Source organism: Hibiscus syriacus, unplaced genomic scaffold, assembly GCF_006381635.1.
Source record: "Hibiscus syriacus cultivar Baekdansim isolate YM2019G1 unplaced genomic scaffold, ASM638163v2 tig00112501_pilon, whole genome shotgun sequence".
Classification (NCBI taxonomy): Eukaryota; Viridiplantae; Streptophyta; class Magnoliopsida; order Malvales; family Malvaceae; genus Hibiscus; species Hibiscus syriacus.
The window spans coordinates 483740-499488 of record NW_024063348.1 but is presented as its reverse complement, the minus strand read 5'-3'; the positions used below and the strand labels follow the sequence as shown (position 1 = coordinate 499488).

The window sequence follows — 15749 nt, the reverse complement described above, 5'->3', positions numbered from 1 at the left end:
CAACGACAAAAAAACGTACCAAAAGGCAGAGGAAAACGTGACATAAAGATAGAGAAAAATGTGCTATACAAACAAACTTATTGAAAATAAAAAATAACAGAAAATAAAATGATAATAAAAAGTATCAACGATCGATAATCGATATTAAAATTAGTATCGTCGTTGATCAACAAAGACAAAATGAAAAAGAAATGAACAACTTATCAATAAGAGAAATCTAAGAGAGAAAAAACTTTGCTATTACTAATTAAAAGAAACAATGATTGAATGAATTATTAAGAATGAAAAATTTGCATATATAATCTTCTTAAAAAGAGTAAAACCAACAACACTTTCTTGGACTTTGAAAAGCAATGCACTATGTTTGCTTCTAGTAACCTTAAACAGTTGACAGCACATAGATTATGAATTTTATTTATAACTTTTTTTCTACTTGTAATAATTCACTACCTCTATAAGTTGTAATTATTTGTCTGAGTACTATAAAAATAAGATAAATATATTAAATATACTTATAAATTTAAGGGTAAACTACACTTTTAGTACCTATATTATTAATTTTATTTCATTTTAATACCTAAACTTTCATTTGTTTCAAAATAATATCTAACGTTTATTTTTTGTCTCATTCTGTAACTCGTTAAAAACTTAATCAAACTGTTACAACATGACATTTTTTATGGGTAAATTATATCATTCACCACTCAACTATCTTCTCACTCCTATTTTGGTAATTGAGGTTTAACCTATTTTTTAAATTTAATTACTTAGCTTTCAAATTACTGATGATTTAATCACTCTAACTTTCAAATTTATTTTGTTATTTTAATTATATATTAATAAAATAATAATAATAAATGTAATGTCATAAAAATTATTAATAAAATAAATTAAAGTGATTAAAACATGAGCAATTTGAAAGTTGAGTAGTTAAATTGAAAATTTTTAAACTTTAGTAACCAAAATAGGAGTGAAAAGATAATTAAGTGATGAATAATGTAATTTACTTATAAAAAAATCATGTGCAACAATTCCGTTAAGTTTTTAAAGGCTGAGTACTAAAATGAAACAAAAAGTAAACGTCGAGTATGATTTTGAAACAATGAAAGTTTAAATACTCAAATGATAATTTAGTGATGAATAATATAATTTACTCATAAAAAAGTCATGTACAACAATTCTGTTAAGTTTTTAACGGCCAAATATTAAAATGAAACAAAAAGTAAAAGTCGAGTATGACTTTGAAACAAATAAAGTTTAGATACTTAAATGAAATAAAACTAATAGTTTAGGTACTGAACATGTAGTTTACCCTAGACAAAGCTTTTGTCTAATTATTTAGGATAAATTATACATTTTATACCTAAACTATTACTTTTATTCTGTTTTAGTATCTAAATTTTCTAAACTTTTGTTATGTTAAAAAATTAACAAAAATTTGAATATGATATTTTTAAATTTTTCAGTGATGACGTGATATTATCTTAGGGTGAATATCAATATCATCGTTAAGTATTTAAGGTAGGATACCAAATTGAAACATAAAATAAATGTTAGATATAATTTTGGAAAAAATAAAGTTTAGGTACTAAAACAGAATAGAAGTAATAATTTATATACTAAACTTGTAGTTTATCTAATTATTTATCTGTACCTCCCAGCAGGAACAGCAGCAGTAGACGGGAAAAAGAAGAGTAGAAACGTGAATCCAAGAAGCGAAGATAATAACAGTGGATTTTGTTTTGTCAGTTAAAAAATAACTTTTTTTTTACGGTTATAAAAGAGGAAGTGCAGTGAAGTGGAGTCTATCAACCCATACCTCGTCAGACCGTCTTTTTGGTTCCCATCTTCCCCCTTCTTCAACGCTGTTTCTTCTTTTATGCTGGCCAAAAAAACCATAGACAAAGACAGAGAAAGATAACATATTGTTTTTTATAGACATTGTTATGTTTGTTTAAAAAAATACGACCAAGAGAGAGAGGAACAAGCAACAGAAGTGTGTGTTTTCTGAACAAGTTTGAGGCTTTTGGTTTTTGGATGCCATTGTCGATCTTGGGTTCTTTCTGTTTTCATATTAAGGTAATCTTTGATATTTGGCAACATTGTTTAAAATCTTTGTTTTGTTTAATCTGTTTCTGATAATGTTTTTTTAATCAAATCTAAGATTTAATGATTAAACTAATTCCATTGCTTTGATTTAAGATTTGACAGTGAACTTTTGTCTGTTTCATTGTCAAACACCAAAATAGCTGTCAATTTCGCCATGAAAATGATATTTTTTTATATGTTTTTGGCTAATCATTTGCAATGTTTTGCAGTATTGTGAAGCTGAATTCGTTTCTGATTGATTTGGCAGACAAAATTTGAAGCCAAGTAAGTTCCTCAGATCTGAAAATTGTTTCTTTAGATCTGTAATGCCCTCGAGTATGTTCGGAAAATCCGTGGAAAATGAAGAGCTGAATAACATGAATGTGTTTATGCTGGAATTCGGACATATCTGTTAATGTGATGTTGCATGTTTTTCATATTCTTAGTTTCTCAAAGATTTGAAGTTTAATTTTCTGAGTTTTTCTTTGAAAATGTATGAGTTTGGTGTCTGAGACTAAAACGTCACTAATGCGGATAAAAAACTCGGTTTCGAATAAATTATAATGTCTTTGAATGATGCTTCTATGTTTTGTTGATGATAAATTTCATTCCTTTTGATCTCAGATTGGCTTCTCATACATAGATTGCATTTATGGGATTTAGCTAATTGATACCGGAGGTGTCATAAATATGGATCTCGGAGAAGACAGCGGTCGGTTCGGGTCGCTACCGACAACGATGTCTAGAACTATGTCCTCAATGTCGTCAGCATTCTTTTCTGCGAATCAATCACCTTTTTTTACTCCGAGATCATCGACATGTCAGTTGTCTGAGTCGACAAGGATTGATTTTCAATGTGGTAGTACTAACTTAAATGCCGATCCTACAAATTCGAATTCTGGAATTCCGGATCCCGAAGGCCTTGCCAACATTGGATTTCCGGTTTCGGATATGTCATTACCAGCGGCTGCTGATGTTTCGAGTGATTTCCTGCATTCCGATCACCTGTCATCCAGTTATGGCTATGAGCAGGACTATGGCTATTCTGGCACTATAGAGAAGCACAGAAAGCAGATAAGAAGCCAAGATATGTTGTTTTCCCCTGTTCCGAGATCGTTATCATCTCGCTGGCAGAGAAGTTACGATGTTTATATTGGTATGCATGGTCGAAAGCCTTCCTTATCGAGGTTTGCGAATTGGCTCCATGCTGAATTGGAAGTACAAGGGATGAGTTGCTTTGTATCCGATAGAGCAAGATATAGGAACTCCGGTAAGCAGAGACATATGGAGAGGGCAATGGATGTTTCTTCCTTTGGAGTTGTAATTCTAACTAGGAAGTCGTTCAGGAATCCGTATACTATCGAGGAGCTTAGATTTTTTTCGAGCAAGAAAAACTTGGTCCCCATATATTTTGATCTGAATCCGGGTGATTGTCTTGTCCGGGATATCGTCGAGAAAAGGGGAGAACTATGGGAAAAAAAGGGAGGCGAGTTATGGGGTTCGTATGGAGGATTGGAGAAGGAATGGAAGGAAGCCGTTCATGGCCTTGTTCGAGCCAATGAATGGAAACTGGAAGCTCAAGATGGTTATTGGAGAGACTCTATATTACGAGCTGTGATGCTGTTGGCAATGCGGTTAGGAAGGCGAAGTGTCGTAGATCGATTGACAAATTGGAGAGAAAAGGTAGACAAAGAGGAGTTCCCGTTTCCTCGAAACGAAAACTTCGTTGGCAGGAAGAAAGAACTGTCCGAGCTAGAATTTTTACTATTTGGCGATATTTCTGGAGAATCCGAAAGAGATTATTTTGAGCTCAAGGCTAGATCGAAGAGGAAGAATTTGACAATCGGGTGGAGTAAGGGCAGTTCATTAGACGAAAGGCGCAGGGGTAGCCAGAAGGGTAAAGAACCGGTCACCTGGAAGGAGTCGGAAAAGGAGATCGAGATGCAAAGCACCAACAGGCAGCACTGTCAAAGACACAGAGGTGGACGGAATGCACGAAGAAAGAGATCAGCGAAATTTGTATACGGAAAGGGCATTGCCTGTGTAACAGGGGACTCCGGAATAGGGAAAACCGAGCTTCTTCTGGAGTTTGCCTATAGATATCACCAGAGGTACAAGATGGTTCTATGGATAGGTGGGGAAAGCTGCTACATCAGGCAGAATTATCTAAACCTCTGGTCGTTTTTGGATGTCGATATCGGGGTTGAAAACTGCATAGACAAAAGGCGGTTGAAAAGCTTCGAAGAGCAAGAAGAGGCAGCCATTTCTCGAGTCCGGAAAGTGCTAATGAGAAACATACCTTTTCTGGTGGTGATTGATAATTTGGAGAGTGAAAAGGATTGGTGGGATCGGAAGCTTGTAATGGATCTTCTTCCTCGTTTCGGGGGAGAGACTCACATTCTAATATCAACTCGCCTTCCCCGTGTGATGAATTTAGAACCTTTGAAACTCTCGTACTTGTCGGGAGTAGAGGCGATGTCGTTAATGCAGGGAAGTATAAAAGATTACCCCATTGCAGAGATTGATGTACTTAGGGTCATTGAAGAGAAAGTTGGAAGGCTAACTTTGGGCCTAGCGATTGTAGGCGCAATCTTATCTGAGCTCCCTATAAATCCAAGCCGGCTACTGGATACCATCAACAGGATGCCGTCAATAGACTTTTCATGGAGTGGTAGGGAGGCTCATTCATTGAGGAAAAACATTTTCCTGCTGCAACTCTTCGAGGTATGTTTTTCGATATTTGATCATGCGGACGGGCCGAGGAGCTTAGCAACGAGAATGGCCCAGGTTTGTGGTTGGTTTGCCCCTGCTGCAGTTCCGGTTTCCCTGTTAGCCCTAGCTGCTCACAAGATACCTGAGAAACATAAAGGTGCCCGGTTTTGGCGAAAACTATTCCATTCCTTGACTTGCGGTTTTTCTTCGTATTACTCCAAGCGGTTCGAGTCCGAGGCATCATCCATGTTGTTAAGATTTAATATTGCCAGAAGTAGTACGAAGGAAGGTTATATCCATTTCAACGAACTCGTCAGGATTTATGCTCGGAAGAGAGGAGGTACCGGAGTTTCGCATGCAGTGGTTCAAGCTGTAGCTGGTCGTGCGTCGTTATCTCACCATTCAGAACATATATGGGCAGTATGTTTCTTGTTATTTGGATTTGATAATGATCCAACGGTTGTTGAGCTCAGGGTGTCTGAACTGTTATATGTTGTCAAAGAAGTGATTTTGCCTCTTGCTATCCAGACATTCATGGTATTCTCCCGGTGCAGTGCCGCTCTGGAACTCCTTCGACTATGCACCGATGCTTTGGAGGCAGCAGACCAGGCATTCGTTGCCCCAGTCGAGAAATGGTTGGACAAATCACTTTGTTGGCGGCCTATACGAACGAATGCACAATTGAATCCGAGTCTCTGGCAGGAGTTGGCATTATCAAGAGCAAACGTGCTAGAAACCAGGGCCAAGTTAATGCTGAGAGGGGGACAATTCGACATTGGAGACGACCTAATCCGGAAAGCCATTTTCATTCGAAACTCGATCTGTGGCGAGGATCATCCGGAAACGGTATCTGCACGTGAAACTCTGAGCAAACTCACCCGGCTTCAAGCAAATGTTCAAACTCATACTTCACCATAGAGTTCTACATTTCATGTTAGCAAAATTCACAGTAAGAATATAGAAAGTTTACTAATAAAATTCCTTTCCTGTAAACAAACAAATCATAGAAATATTTTACACAATTTTAACTTTGAATGAGATGCCCCACAGTTTTGAATGTAACTCCTTCCCATTTATCAATTGCCTTATATCATAATTTGATCAACAATTTATAGACCGAAGTCAAGAAAATCTTCAATTTAGACTTACGTTCAATGCAAAAGCTATGAATAAACTGCTTCGATATCGATACCGTGTCCCGCATAACAGAGTCCTTTTACAATAAGACACTTGTTATCATCTAAATATCTCTTATAAAATTATTTTTTTCTGCTCACAATATATTAAATAATAACCTTATTATTTTTTATCCTATAACTTTAAGAAAATCATTTTAATCTTTAAATCTTTTTATTTTTCGACCCTTGAAATTCTTACTTTGTTTTCATAAAAAGGTATTTATATTTATTTAACTAATATTTATAAATACATTATATAAAATAAGTCATAAGACGAATATAACTATATTTAAATGAATCTCAAATTTTATATAAATGATGAAATGCAAATAATTTTAATCTCACATATTAAAAAGTATTTTAAATTTTATACTTACAATAAACCACAAAACGAAAATAATTTTAAATTTACACCGCAACCTTCCAGTTCTATTGACATCCATTCCATACAAACAAGGATTCCGAAATCTACTTATATGAGTGTGCAACCTACAACTTCAGTAGACCACGTGTGAACACATTGACCTTAAGATTGCTTGCTAATATATTTGGGTGAACTGCAAGTTTAGTACCTAAACTTTTACTTTTGTTCCATTTTGATATCTATTTTTTTTTCAAAATCATACCTAACATTTATTTTATTTATGTTCTATTTTTTTACAACTGTTATAATAAGTTGAACTTGTTTGATTTGGTTGACATATTTTGTCCAATATTTATGCTATTGGTTATTGATTTTTTTCCATAAATTGAGCCTTAAATTAAAGGATTAGTTTTTATAACTGGTTGTTAGGGAATCCGTAGCGAGTAACGAAACTTAGAAAGATTGACCGAAATTTTAATAATCATGACGGACAAAAATTCTTTGAATAAAAATTATATGATAAGGTTTGTTTCAGTGTGTAATGAACATATCTCAACATTTGTGGTGGCAAAAATAAATCATGAAAAAGAAGTAGAGATTGAAGTGTTCACATGTAGGAAAATTCAAAAGATGTAAGAGGACAAAAATATTTAATAAATTTAATAAGTCATTGTAAAATCCGATCCAAAATAATTGATAAGTAAATCAGATATGGATGATTAAACCAAAATAAACTTTAATAGAATATTCAACAATGGTGCGTTTTTGATTAATTTGGGTAAAGAAAAGATGGCATTGAGGCAATGGCATTTACCATTAGGATATAAAAATAGGATATGAGAAGAATAAGGATGCATTACTTTTGACCCAAAATGAAAGTGATGCCTCACTCCACTACTAACCTACACATCTCATTCTTGCAATTTGAGAAGTTGTTTTAGTGAGGATCAATGTTTAATTTCAGAATCATGTGCACAAGCTTAATTCAAATCTTTGAATAATTTAAATATGGGATTTTATTTAATTGACCATCATGACATATATAAGTTTCTATAAAAAATAATTTAAAATTTAAATCTGAAAGTTATCATTCTTAATATTTTTAAGATAGGTATATAATATTTTTTTTCTTATTTTAATCGTCTGGTCCGCCATCATTATTAAAAGAATTCCGTCAGTCAGTCAAAATACAACATGTGATATGTTTATAAAATTTTTGAAATATTAATTTGGAAATATTTGAAGTTGTTTTTTAAAAAAATCTAATATTTAGGTAAATTTTCGAATAAAAAAATTAAACCCTTAAAATCTCCAATTTCAAACCTATGTTATCATCGCTAGTCGATGCCTTCGTCATTGAACGATCACCCCCTTAATCACCTACTCATCTACCATCATCCTTTCGTCATCTCAATTCCCTAAATCATTAAATACTAAGACCCAAATCTTGAACTAAATTTTAATGAATTTTTTATAATGATTTTGCACTGATGGATAAGGGTGTTCATTGTTAGATTTTAACTTAATTAAACAATCGAATCAAAATCTAGTTCGATTTATCAGATGTAATCATAAACCGATCGATTAATCGAACTAAATTTAATCAGTCTAAACTTTGAAAATTTTCTTAACTGTTAATTGATCTAACATCTAACAAATGACCTATTAACCGAACTAAATTTCAATTTGATTAATTAATTCAATTAAAACTTAACAATGAACACCCTAATCTGTCGGTGAAAAAATATTATCAAATAAGTCCTTCAAATTTAATTATAGAAGTTTAAATAATAATTCAACTGATACATCTTTTTTAACTTTATTAATTTTTAATCATGATTTTTTAAATAAAATTTTACTTATAAGCTTATTTATTTTCTTATTCGAGAGGAACAAATTTGTTATATAAGCCGATTTATTTAACTTCCCCATGCAAAGGAAGCTATGGTTCTGTAAATAAAGATGCTGAAATTGAGTTCACGCAATGTTGTTAAACTTTTAAAAAAACATAATGAGATTAAAAAGAATAATATTTATTGTAGCGTTGCTTTCAATACCATGGGAAACTTGGATACGAATATAAACTGAGTTATCAATTTAAACTTGGATACGAAAGAAAATTTTCAAAAAATATTAATCGGATATATTTTTAATATAAAATTTTATATATCCATAAAAGTAAAAATAAAAGAAAAAAATATCATGGGAACCTTTTGAGTCGGGTCTCGTGGTCATCCCTACTTATTATATACCACTCTCTTAATTCAGGTTTTTTTATTTACAATCGTCAAGATTCAAATATCAAATTTTACTTAAGAAATATAATATCTTGTCCCAACCCACTTTCATACGAAAGAAAAACTCCAAAGAATATTAATCGGACCTACCTCAAATAGCAATCAATCTAAAATTTATTTTAATTTTAATATAAAATTTTATTTATTTATAAAAGTACAAAATAAAAAGAAAATAATAATAATGAAAGTACGAAGAAATAAACATGTGTTACAATGGAAGAGTGTAAATTATAATTAAACGTTATTTAAATTAATTAGTAATTAACACTCTTATAATAATACCTTTTACTAAATTTATATAAATTCATTAATATATAAAAGTAATATTTTTAAATCTTTAATTTAAAAATTATTATTATATAAAAATCCGAAAATAATAATATGTATTATTATTGAGTCGCTATTAGATTTATGATACAAAATCCGTTAGAATTTAATATATAATATAGATAAGAAGAAAAATAAAATAAATAATTATTTTATAATATAAAATGTGAATTATTTTCATATATTTTCAGATTTAGCTTCCTTTTTTTTTTAAAAGAAGACTACTTAGGTTCAAACCCTTACTTTTGGGATTACCTGACGGAAGATATCAAATAAATATTTTTTAGTAATTTTTGTTTTAAAAAACTAGAATTTAATTATATTTTCTTTCTACAAATCGTAGGCGATGATTAATATATCTTCCATTTTTTATTGAAAATTCTAATGGATAGCTTATCCAAAATTTCCAAAGAGATTGATAATCTCAATCCTTTATCTGATTCCATCCTTGTCTATATAATGAGAGCAATAAGTTCCCCATGCTCTTAAAACACCAAACTTGTTCAAATACTGTTATTTGAAGCAAACCAGCAAAAGGAAAGCTCGCCAAAAATGGTGGTTGCAGGGCCAGGTTACGGCGGTGCTGGTGCTGGCGCTGCCATGCCAAACATGAAAAGCTTTGCTTTTCAGATCCTCAAAGGGCCATGGCTGATCTTTTTCGGGTCATTGTTGATCATGTCCGCCGCTGGTGCGACCTACATGTTCAGCCTCTACTCCACTGAGATCAAAGTATCCTTAGGATACGATCAAACAACCCTCAATTTACTCAGTTTCTTCAAGGATCTAGGTGCCAACGTCGGCGTCCTTTCCGGCCTGATAGCCGAAGTGACGCCGCCGTGGTTCGTGCTAACCGTCGGGGCGGTCCTCAACTTCTTCGGCTACTTCATGATGTGGTTGGCCGTGACCAAACGGATCGCTAGGCCTCAAGTGTGGCACATGTGTTTGTACATTTGCATAGGTGCCAATTCTCAATCGTTCGCCAACACCGGATCTCTCGTGACATGCGTCAAGAACTTCCCGAAGAGCCGAGGCGTCGTGTTGGGGGATCCTTAAAGGTTATGTTGGACTCAGCGGCGCGATCATCACTCAATTGTACAAAGCTTTTTATGGAGACGATTCGAAGGCCTTGATCTTGCTTATAGGTTGGCTTCCGGCACTCATTTCGCTCTGTTTCGTTGCTACGATTCGGGTACTGAAGGTAGCTCACCAGTCTAACGAGCTCAAAGCTTTCTATAAATTTCTTTACATTTCTCTTGGCCTTGCTGCTTTCTTGATGATTATCATCATCTTTGAGAAAAAATTTGCCTTCACAAGGCCTGAATATGGCGGCAGTGCCGCCATGGTTGTTTTCTTGCTCTTTTTGCCACTTGGTGTTGTGATTATAGAAGAATACAAGCTTTGGGAGGCCAAGAATAAGGCCTTGAATGACCCTTCACCCTTGAAAATTGTCACTGAGAAACCAAGTTCCGATGCTTCTGATTCATCGGTTTTATCCGAAACGAGTCGAGCAACAAAGATGGAGCCCATGTCTCCTGCTGGAAAACAGCCTTCAAGGCACCAAACAGAGGTGAAGACTACACAATTTTGCAGGCACTTTTCAGTCTAGACATGCTCATTCTTTTCTTAGCAACAATTTGTGGGGTAGGGAGTACCTTAACAGCCATTGACAATTTGGGACAAATTGGGGCCTCCCTAGGGTACCCTAAAACAAGCATAAGCACATTTGTATCCCTTGTGAGCATATGGAATTATCTTGGCAGAGTTGTAGCAGGTTTTGCCTCGGAAGTTTTGTTGACAAAGTACAAGTTTCCTAGGCCAATAATGCTCACCATAATCATGCTCATCTCTTGTGTTGGTCACCTTTTGATAGCTTTCGATGTCCCCGGAGGCCTTTATGTTGCATCGGTGATCATCGGGTTTTGTTTCGGGGCTCAATGGCCCCTACTTTTTGCTATCATATCTGAAATTTTCGGCCTCAAATACTATTCGACATTGTACAATTTCGGGTCGGTGGCAAGTCCGATCGGGTCATATATTCTCAACGTGAAAGTGACCGGGAATTTGTATGATAGAGAAGCCAAGAAGCAAATAGAAGCTTTGGGGATTTTGAGGAAAGCTGGTGAAGACCTTGATTGCCATGGGGTTGAATGTTTCAGATTGTCATTCATTATTATGACAGCAGCCACATTGTTTGGCACTGTAGTGTCATTCCTTTTGGCTCTTAGGACAAGAAAATTTTATAAGAGTGACATATATGAGAAGTTTAGAGAGGATGTGAAAGCAGCCCAGATGGAGTTACCGACTGCCGGAAACGAAAGTCAATTACAGGAGGCAAAGGCAGCCGTTAATGGCATCGATCATCCGGAGAAAAAGGGTGCCGGAAATGGTCTTGGACCGGAGGAGGCCAAGACAGGGTAGGGTTATCTCAATTGATATGCTCTAACACACATGATATGTATAGGGACGGGAAAATAGGGTAGATAGTCTCGCTGGATTATAATTTATATGGTCTGAAGGAGATTTTCCTTGTAATTTTCACTATATAGTTTATGTTGTTTATTATAATGTAACAACCCTACATGAAGGACTCGATTCATGTCATTTACATGGTTTTAAATAAGAAAAATGAAAGTTTGCAAGGAAATTATTGTCATCTTTATAATACAAGTTAACTATTTAACTTAGATATCCATAGTTTTATTATTATTTATGCGCCTTTTTTATGATTTATGTAGGTCTACAATTGTCTTTCTTAATAATATTTTCTTCAAGATTTAAATTATTTTTTCCCATTAAAAATATGATGTTCAACACTTGATGATTTATTAATTATTATTTAATATCAAATATAGTAATTATATAATACATTTATTTATTTTTATCATATTAATCCATTTAATTAATGAAATTAATTTTTATTTAACAATATATTTATTAATGATAAAAACTACTATATGATATTTGAATTTTCCAATTCAATAAATAATACAATAATAAAAGCTGAACATACATGGTAAGCATTTTCTAATAGTATGTATGTATCGAGTAATTACTCAAGTGAACGTACTAACAGTTGTAGATCTATAAATTCAAATTAGAGGTTCAAAATTTTAAATTTTTTTAGGAATGAGTATGCAAATTTCCTTTTTTTTTCTCTCCTCACCTTAATATATCAAATTAAATTTAATAATTTTTTATAAAAAAATAATGGGTATATATATATATATATATATATATTAACATAATTGCTCCCCATGGGAGCTCAATACATCCCCTGCATACCAAGCTCATGTCGATAAGAAAAACAATACAAAGCTCATGGGCATGATTTAAGGGCAGACAGTTTTCCCACGAGGAAAAAAAGCAAAATATCCCCACAATTCAGGCCATACTATCTCATTGCTCGTCTCGTGATTAACTTCAATTTAAAAGTAATTTGATTTTGTTTAATTTTATAATTTTTCTAATTATTTATGATAATTTTTTTGTAAAGATAAAGAGTCATGTTATTAAAATTGTTAATATAAAAATATTTTATATTTTTATAATTATCAAATCAATAATTAATAATATTTTTAAATTGAAAGTTTGTGAATAGCTTTTGAATATATTCTAAATTGAATTCTAAGCATAAATAACTTTGTATAAACAAATTCGCATATGCCCAAGTATATATCCTGTCTGCGATCACATGTTGCATATGGATTTTGATAAATCTTTCGAGAACGTCAAGTAATTTTGTTCATGAGTTAATTTTTTTTATATATAAAAAGAGAATGCTAAATATCAAGTCCTGATTATGGATCAAACACACTACTAATCCAAATACTCTGTACAGTGTAGCAACAACACCATCTTCACACCCTAAACCACCTATGTCATAACCCCACCATGAATCTTCACGTCACAAAGGTTGCTAATTACAACAAGCAAATGACGTCACACCCGTGTAAACATCCATACACAAAGGGGCAGAATCTATAACAAGACAAACCAAATCACCAATGTACAAACATAACCAGCCAACCAGGTATGGGCTAAAGACAAACAAGAGTATGCGGTACCAAGTAGTTTGCATTTGATAACTCTACAGAAACGATACTTCCAAGATTACCAAGAAATACTCACAACAGAGCTTTTTCCCGCACTGGATTACAAATTTACCTGCGGTGAAAGACGAATGCCAGCCTTGGCTAAGGTGTTTGCTTCATTATTAACACACCTCGGGACAGTCTGAATTCTCCATGAGAACTTAGGTAAAAGCTGGAAACAATACCTGCAATCAACACTAAAACAAGAAGGGGCATTATGAGGAGTATTAATCCACGAAATCACAAGACTGCTATATGATTCTATAATCAGACGAAATGATGGAAACCATGAAGACTCTAGAAAACGGTGACAATCTTCCAGAACTGCTTGAAGTTCAGCACCCGAGGGAGCCGAATGACCAGCGGATCTCGAAAATTTAGCAAGTACAATACCATTGTGGTCTTTGAGAATGCCCCCGATACCAGCCGGACCATAACTCCCTCTAATGGCACCGTCCACATTGAACGTGAGGCTGCCAAGAGGAGGCCCTATCCACATACTTTCCAAGATTTGGTTTTTTCTAACCTGAATAACACGAGCTGACGACGGGCAAAACAATATATCATAGACTGATTTAAATGAGTCAGGCCATCTAAATTTACACCAAGAACTAATACGCAGCAATGTCGTCTCAAATAATTGGTCCAAGTCTGTGTTTAAAGATGATCTCATTACGACAGAGCTAAAGGGATCAAACAAGACTTAAGAAAGCAAGCTTCCAAACATTTAGGGAACAAGGGCTAATTGGAGACGACATCCACATGCAGGAGAGAGCCGATGTTCATGAGTTAAACTGATTCAAGATTCGGATATCTTAGGTGGTGTTTGTTTTTGCAGAGCTAAAAGGTCTGCAGTCTGCGGACAATATCTGCAGGCATCTACAGTAGAAGAAGTGAACTAAAAGTTTGCAGTCTGCAAGAAGAAGACTGTTTGTTTTTTAACGTCTGCAGACTGCTAAAATAAACTGAAATATAAATAAACTGATTTTTTAAACTTAAAAGAGTTTTGCAATACTTAAATTTAAATAATTTTAGTTTTACAATACTGAAATTTAAATAATTCATACAACTACAATAATAAAATATTTAAAATAAATCAATCTATATTTTAAAATAAATCAATCCATATTTTAAAATAAATCAATCCATATTTTAAAATAATTTTTTTTATATTTTAAAATAAATCAATCCATATTTTAAAATAAATCAATCAATATTTTAAAATAGATTTAAATAATTTTAATTTCTTTGAAGAGGTTTGAAGACCTTTAAAGACATAAAATCATGTCTGCACCAAGAAGACCTCGCGCAGACGTTAAAAGAGTTTCTGTCTTCTAAAAAACAAACGGTCTGCGAAACCCAATGTCTGCGCGGCGCAGACATAAGAGCTTTGCAGACCTTACACAGTAAAAACAAACACCACCTTATTCTTTCTAATATTTTAATCATTTAGAAAAATAAATTAAAATTTATGTATCATTTATATTAAAATTGATTTTTATTTTTAAATAAATTAAATGATGTTATTCATTAGATATAAATTGGATATGTTAAGCAAAGCTGAAATCAGAGGAAAAAAACATTATATTCAAGATATTTTATAACATATACATTTTATGATATTCATATATTTATTTATTATATTATTTATTACTATGTTTTATTTATTTTTTATCATTTCGTGTCAGGATATAATGTTATTTAAGTTAAATTATATTCTTTCAAAAAAAATTATATATTTTCTTCATGGGAAAATTTGACGAAACCAGGTCCCAGTAGCTCTGAGGCCGAGCCATTGCCGTTAATAGGATGGGTTTTGAGCCCAAATATTTACCCATCCATGCCAAAATATTAAATTGGTTTATATAAGTATTAAATTTTAGGATAAACTATGTATTTAGTCACTCAATTATTGCTATAATTCAATTTTGCTTACTTAACTAATTTATTTCAAAATCATACCTAATGTTACGTTTTGGTCATCCGTCATTAAAATGTAAACAGAAATGTTGACATGACATTTTTTATTTTTTTCAATGATAACATGAGATTATCATATTGTGATATGTCAACATCACTGTTAATTTTTTAATATCGATTAATAAAAAATATAACTTTATGTATGAATTTGAAAAAAATAATAGTTGGATGATCAAACGAAATAAAAGTGGTAGTTTAGTGACTAAATATGTATTTTACCCTAAATTTTATTAAAATATGAAACATTCTTAAATAGAATTATGACATGTGATAATATTCAATTTATCTGATTCATATATGTAATATTTAATTGGTTTAATTGATTCAATTATTTTGAATTTCTATAGATTTGATATTAAAATTTAGTATTTAAAATCTATGATTTAATTGGTTTGATTGGTTCGAGCACCAACGATTACAATAATGATCGGGTGTTTTATTGTCAAATGATTGAGAGTATTTAAAACATATATTACTTTGTAATCACCATAGCTTAATAAAAAAACATCTATGATTTAATATATTTAATATTTAGGATTTAATATTTGGTATTAGGATTTATATTTTGTAAAAAAATATAGTGAAAGTTTAGTATTTAGAATTAAATAATATATTTAAAAGAAAGAATTCAATAACATTTATGATTTTAATATTTAAGTTTTTGTAATTACTACTTACATTTATATTTAACTATATACAAAATTAAAATTAT

The 15749-nt window shown here is 32.5% G+C and overlaps 1 protein-coding gene and 1 pseudogene across 2 annotated transcripts; both read left to right on the top strand.

Moving 5' to 3' along the window:
* Window positions 1-1955: 1955 nt before the first annotated feature.
* Window positions 1956-5858, top strand: LOC120180734. 2 transcript variants are annotated; one of them, XM_039186026.1, is made up of 2 exons: window positions 1956-2079; window positions 2713-5858. In XM_039186026.1, the coding sequence occupies exon 2, from the start codon at window positions 2779-2781 to the stop codon at window positions 5716-5718; it is 2940 nt and encodes a 979-aa protein (XP_039041957.1). In that variant the 5' UTR covers window positions 1956-2079; window positions 2713-2778; the 3' UTR covers window positions 5719-5858. The 2 variants fall into 2 exon arrangements, with proteins under 2 accessions (XP_039041957.1, XP_039041956.1); XM_039186025.1 differs by lacking the exon at window positions 1956-2079 and adding an exon at window positions 2317-2373.
* Window positions 5859-9483: 3625 nt separating this feature from the next.
* LOC120180739 lies at window positions 9484-11394 on the top strand (annotated as a pseudogene).
* Window positions 11395-15749: the final 4355 nt, after the last annotated feature.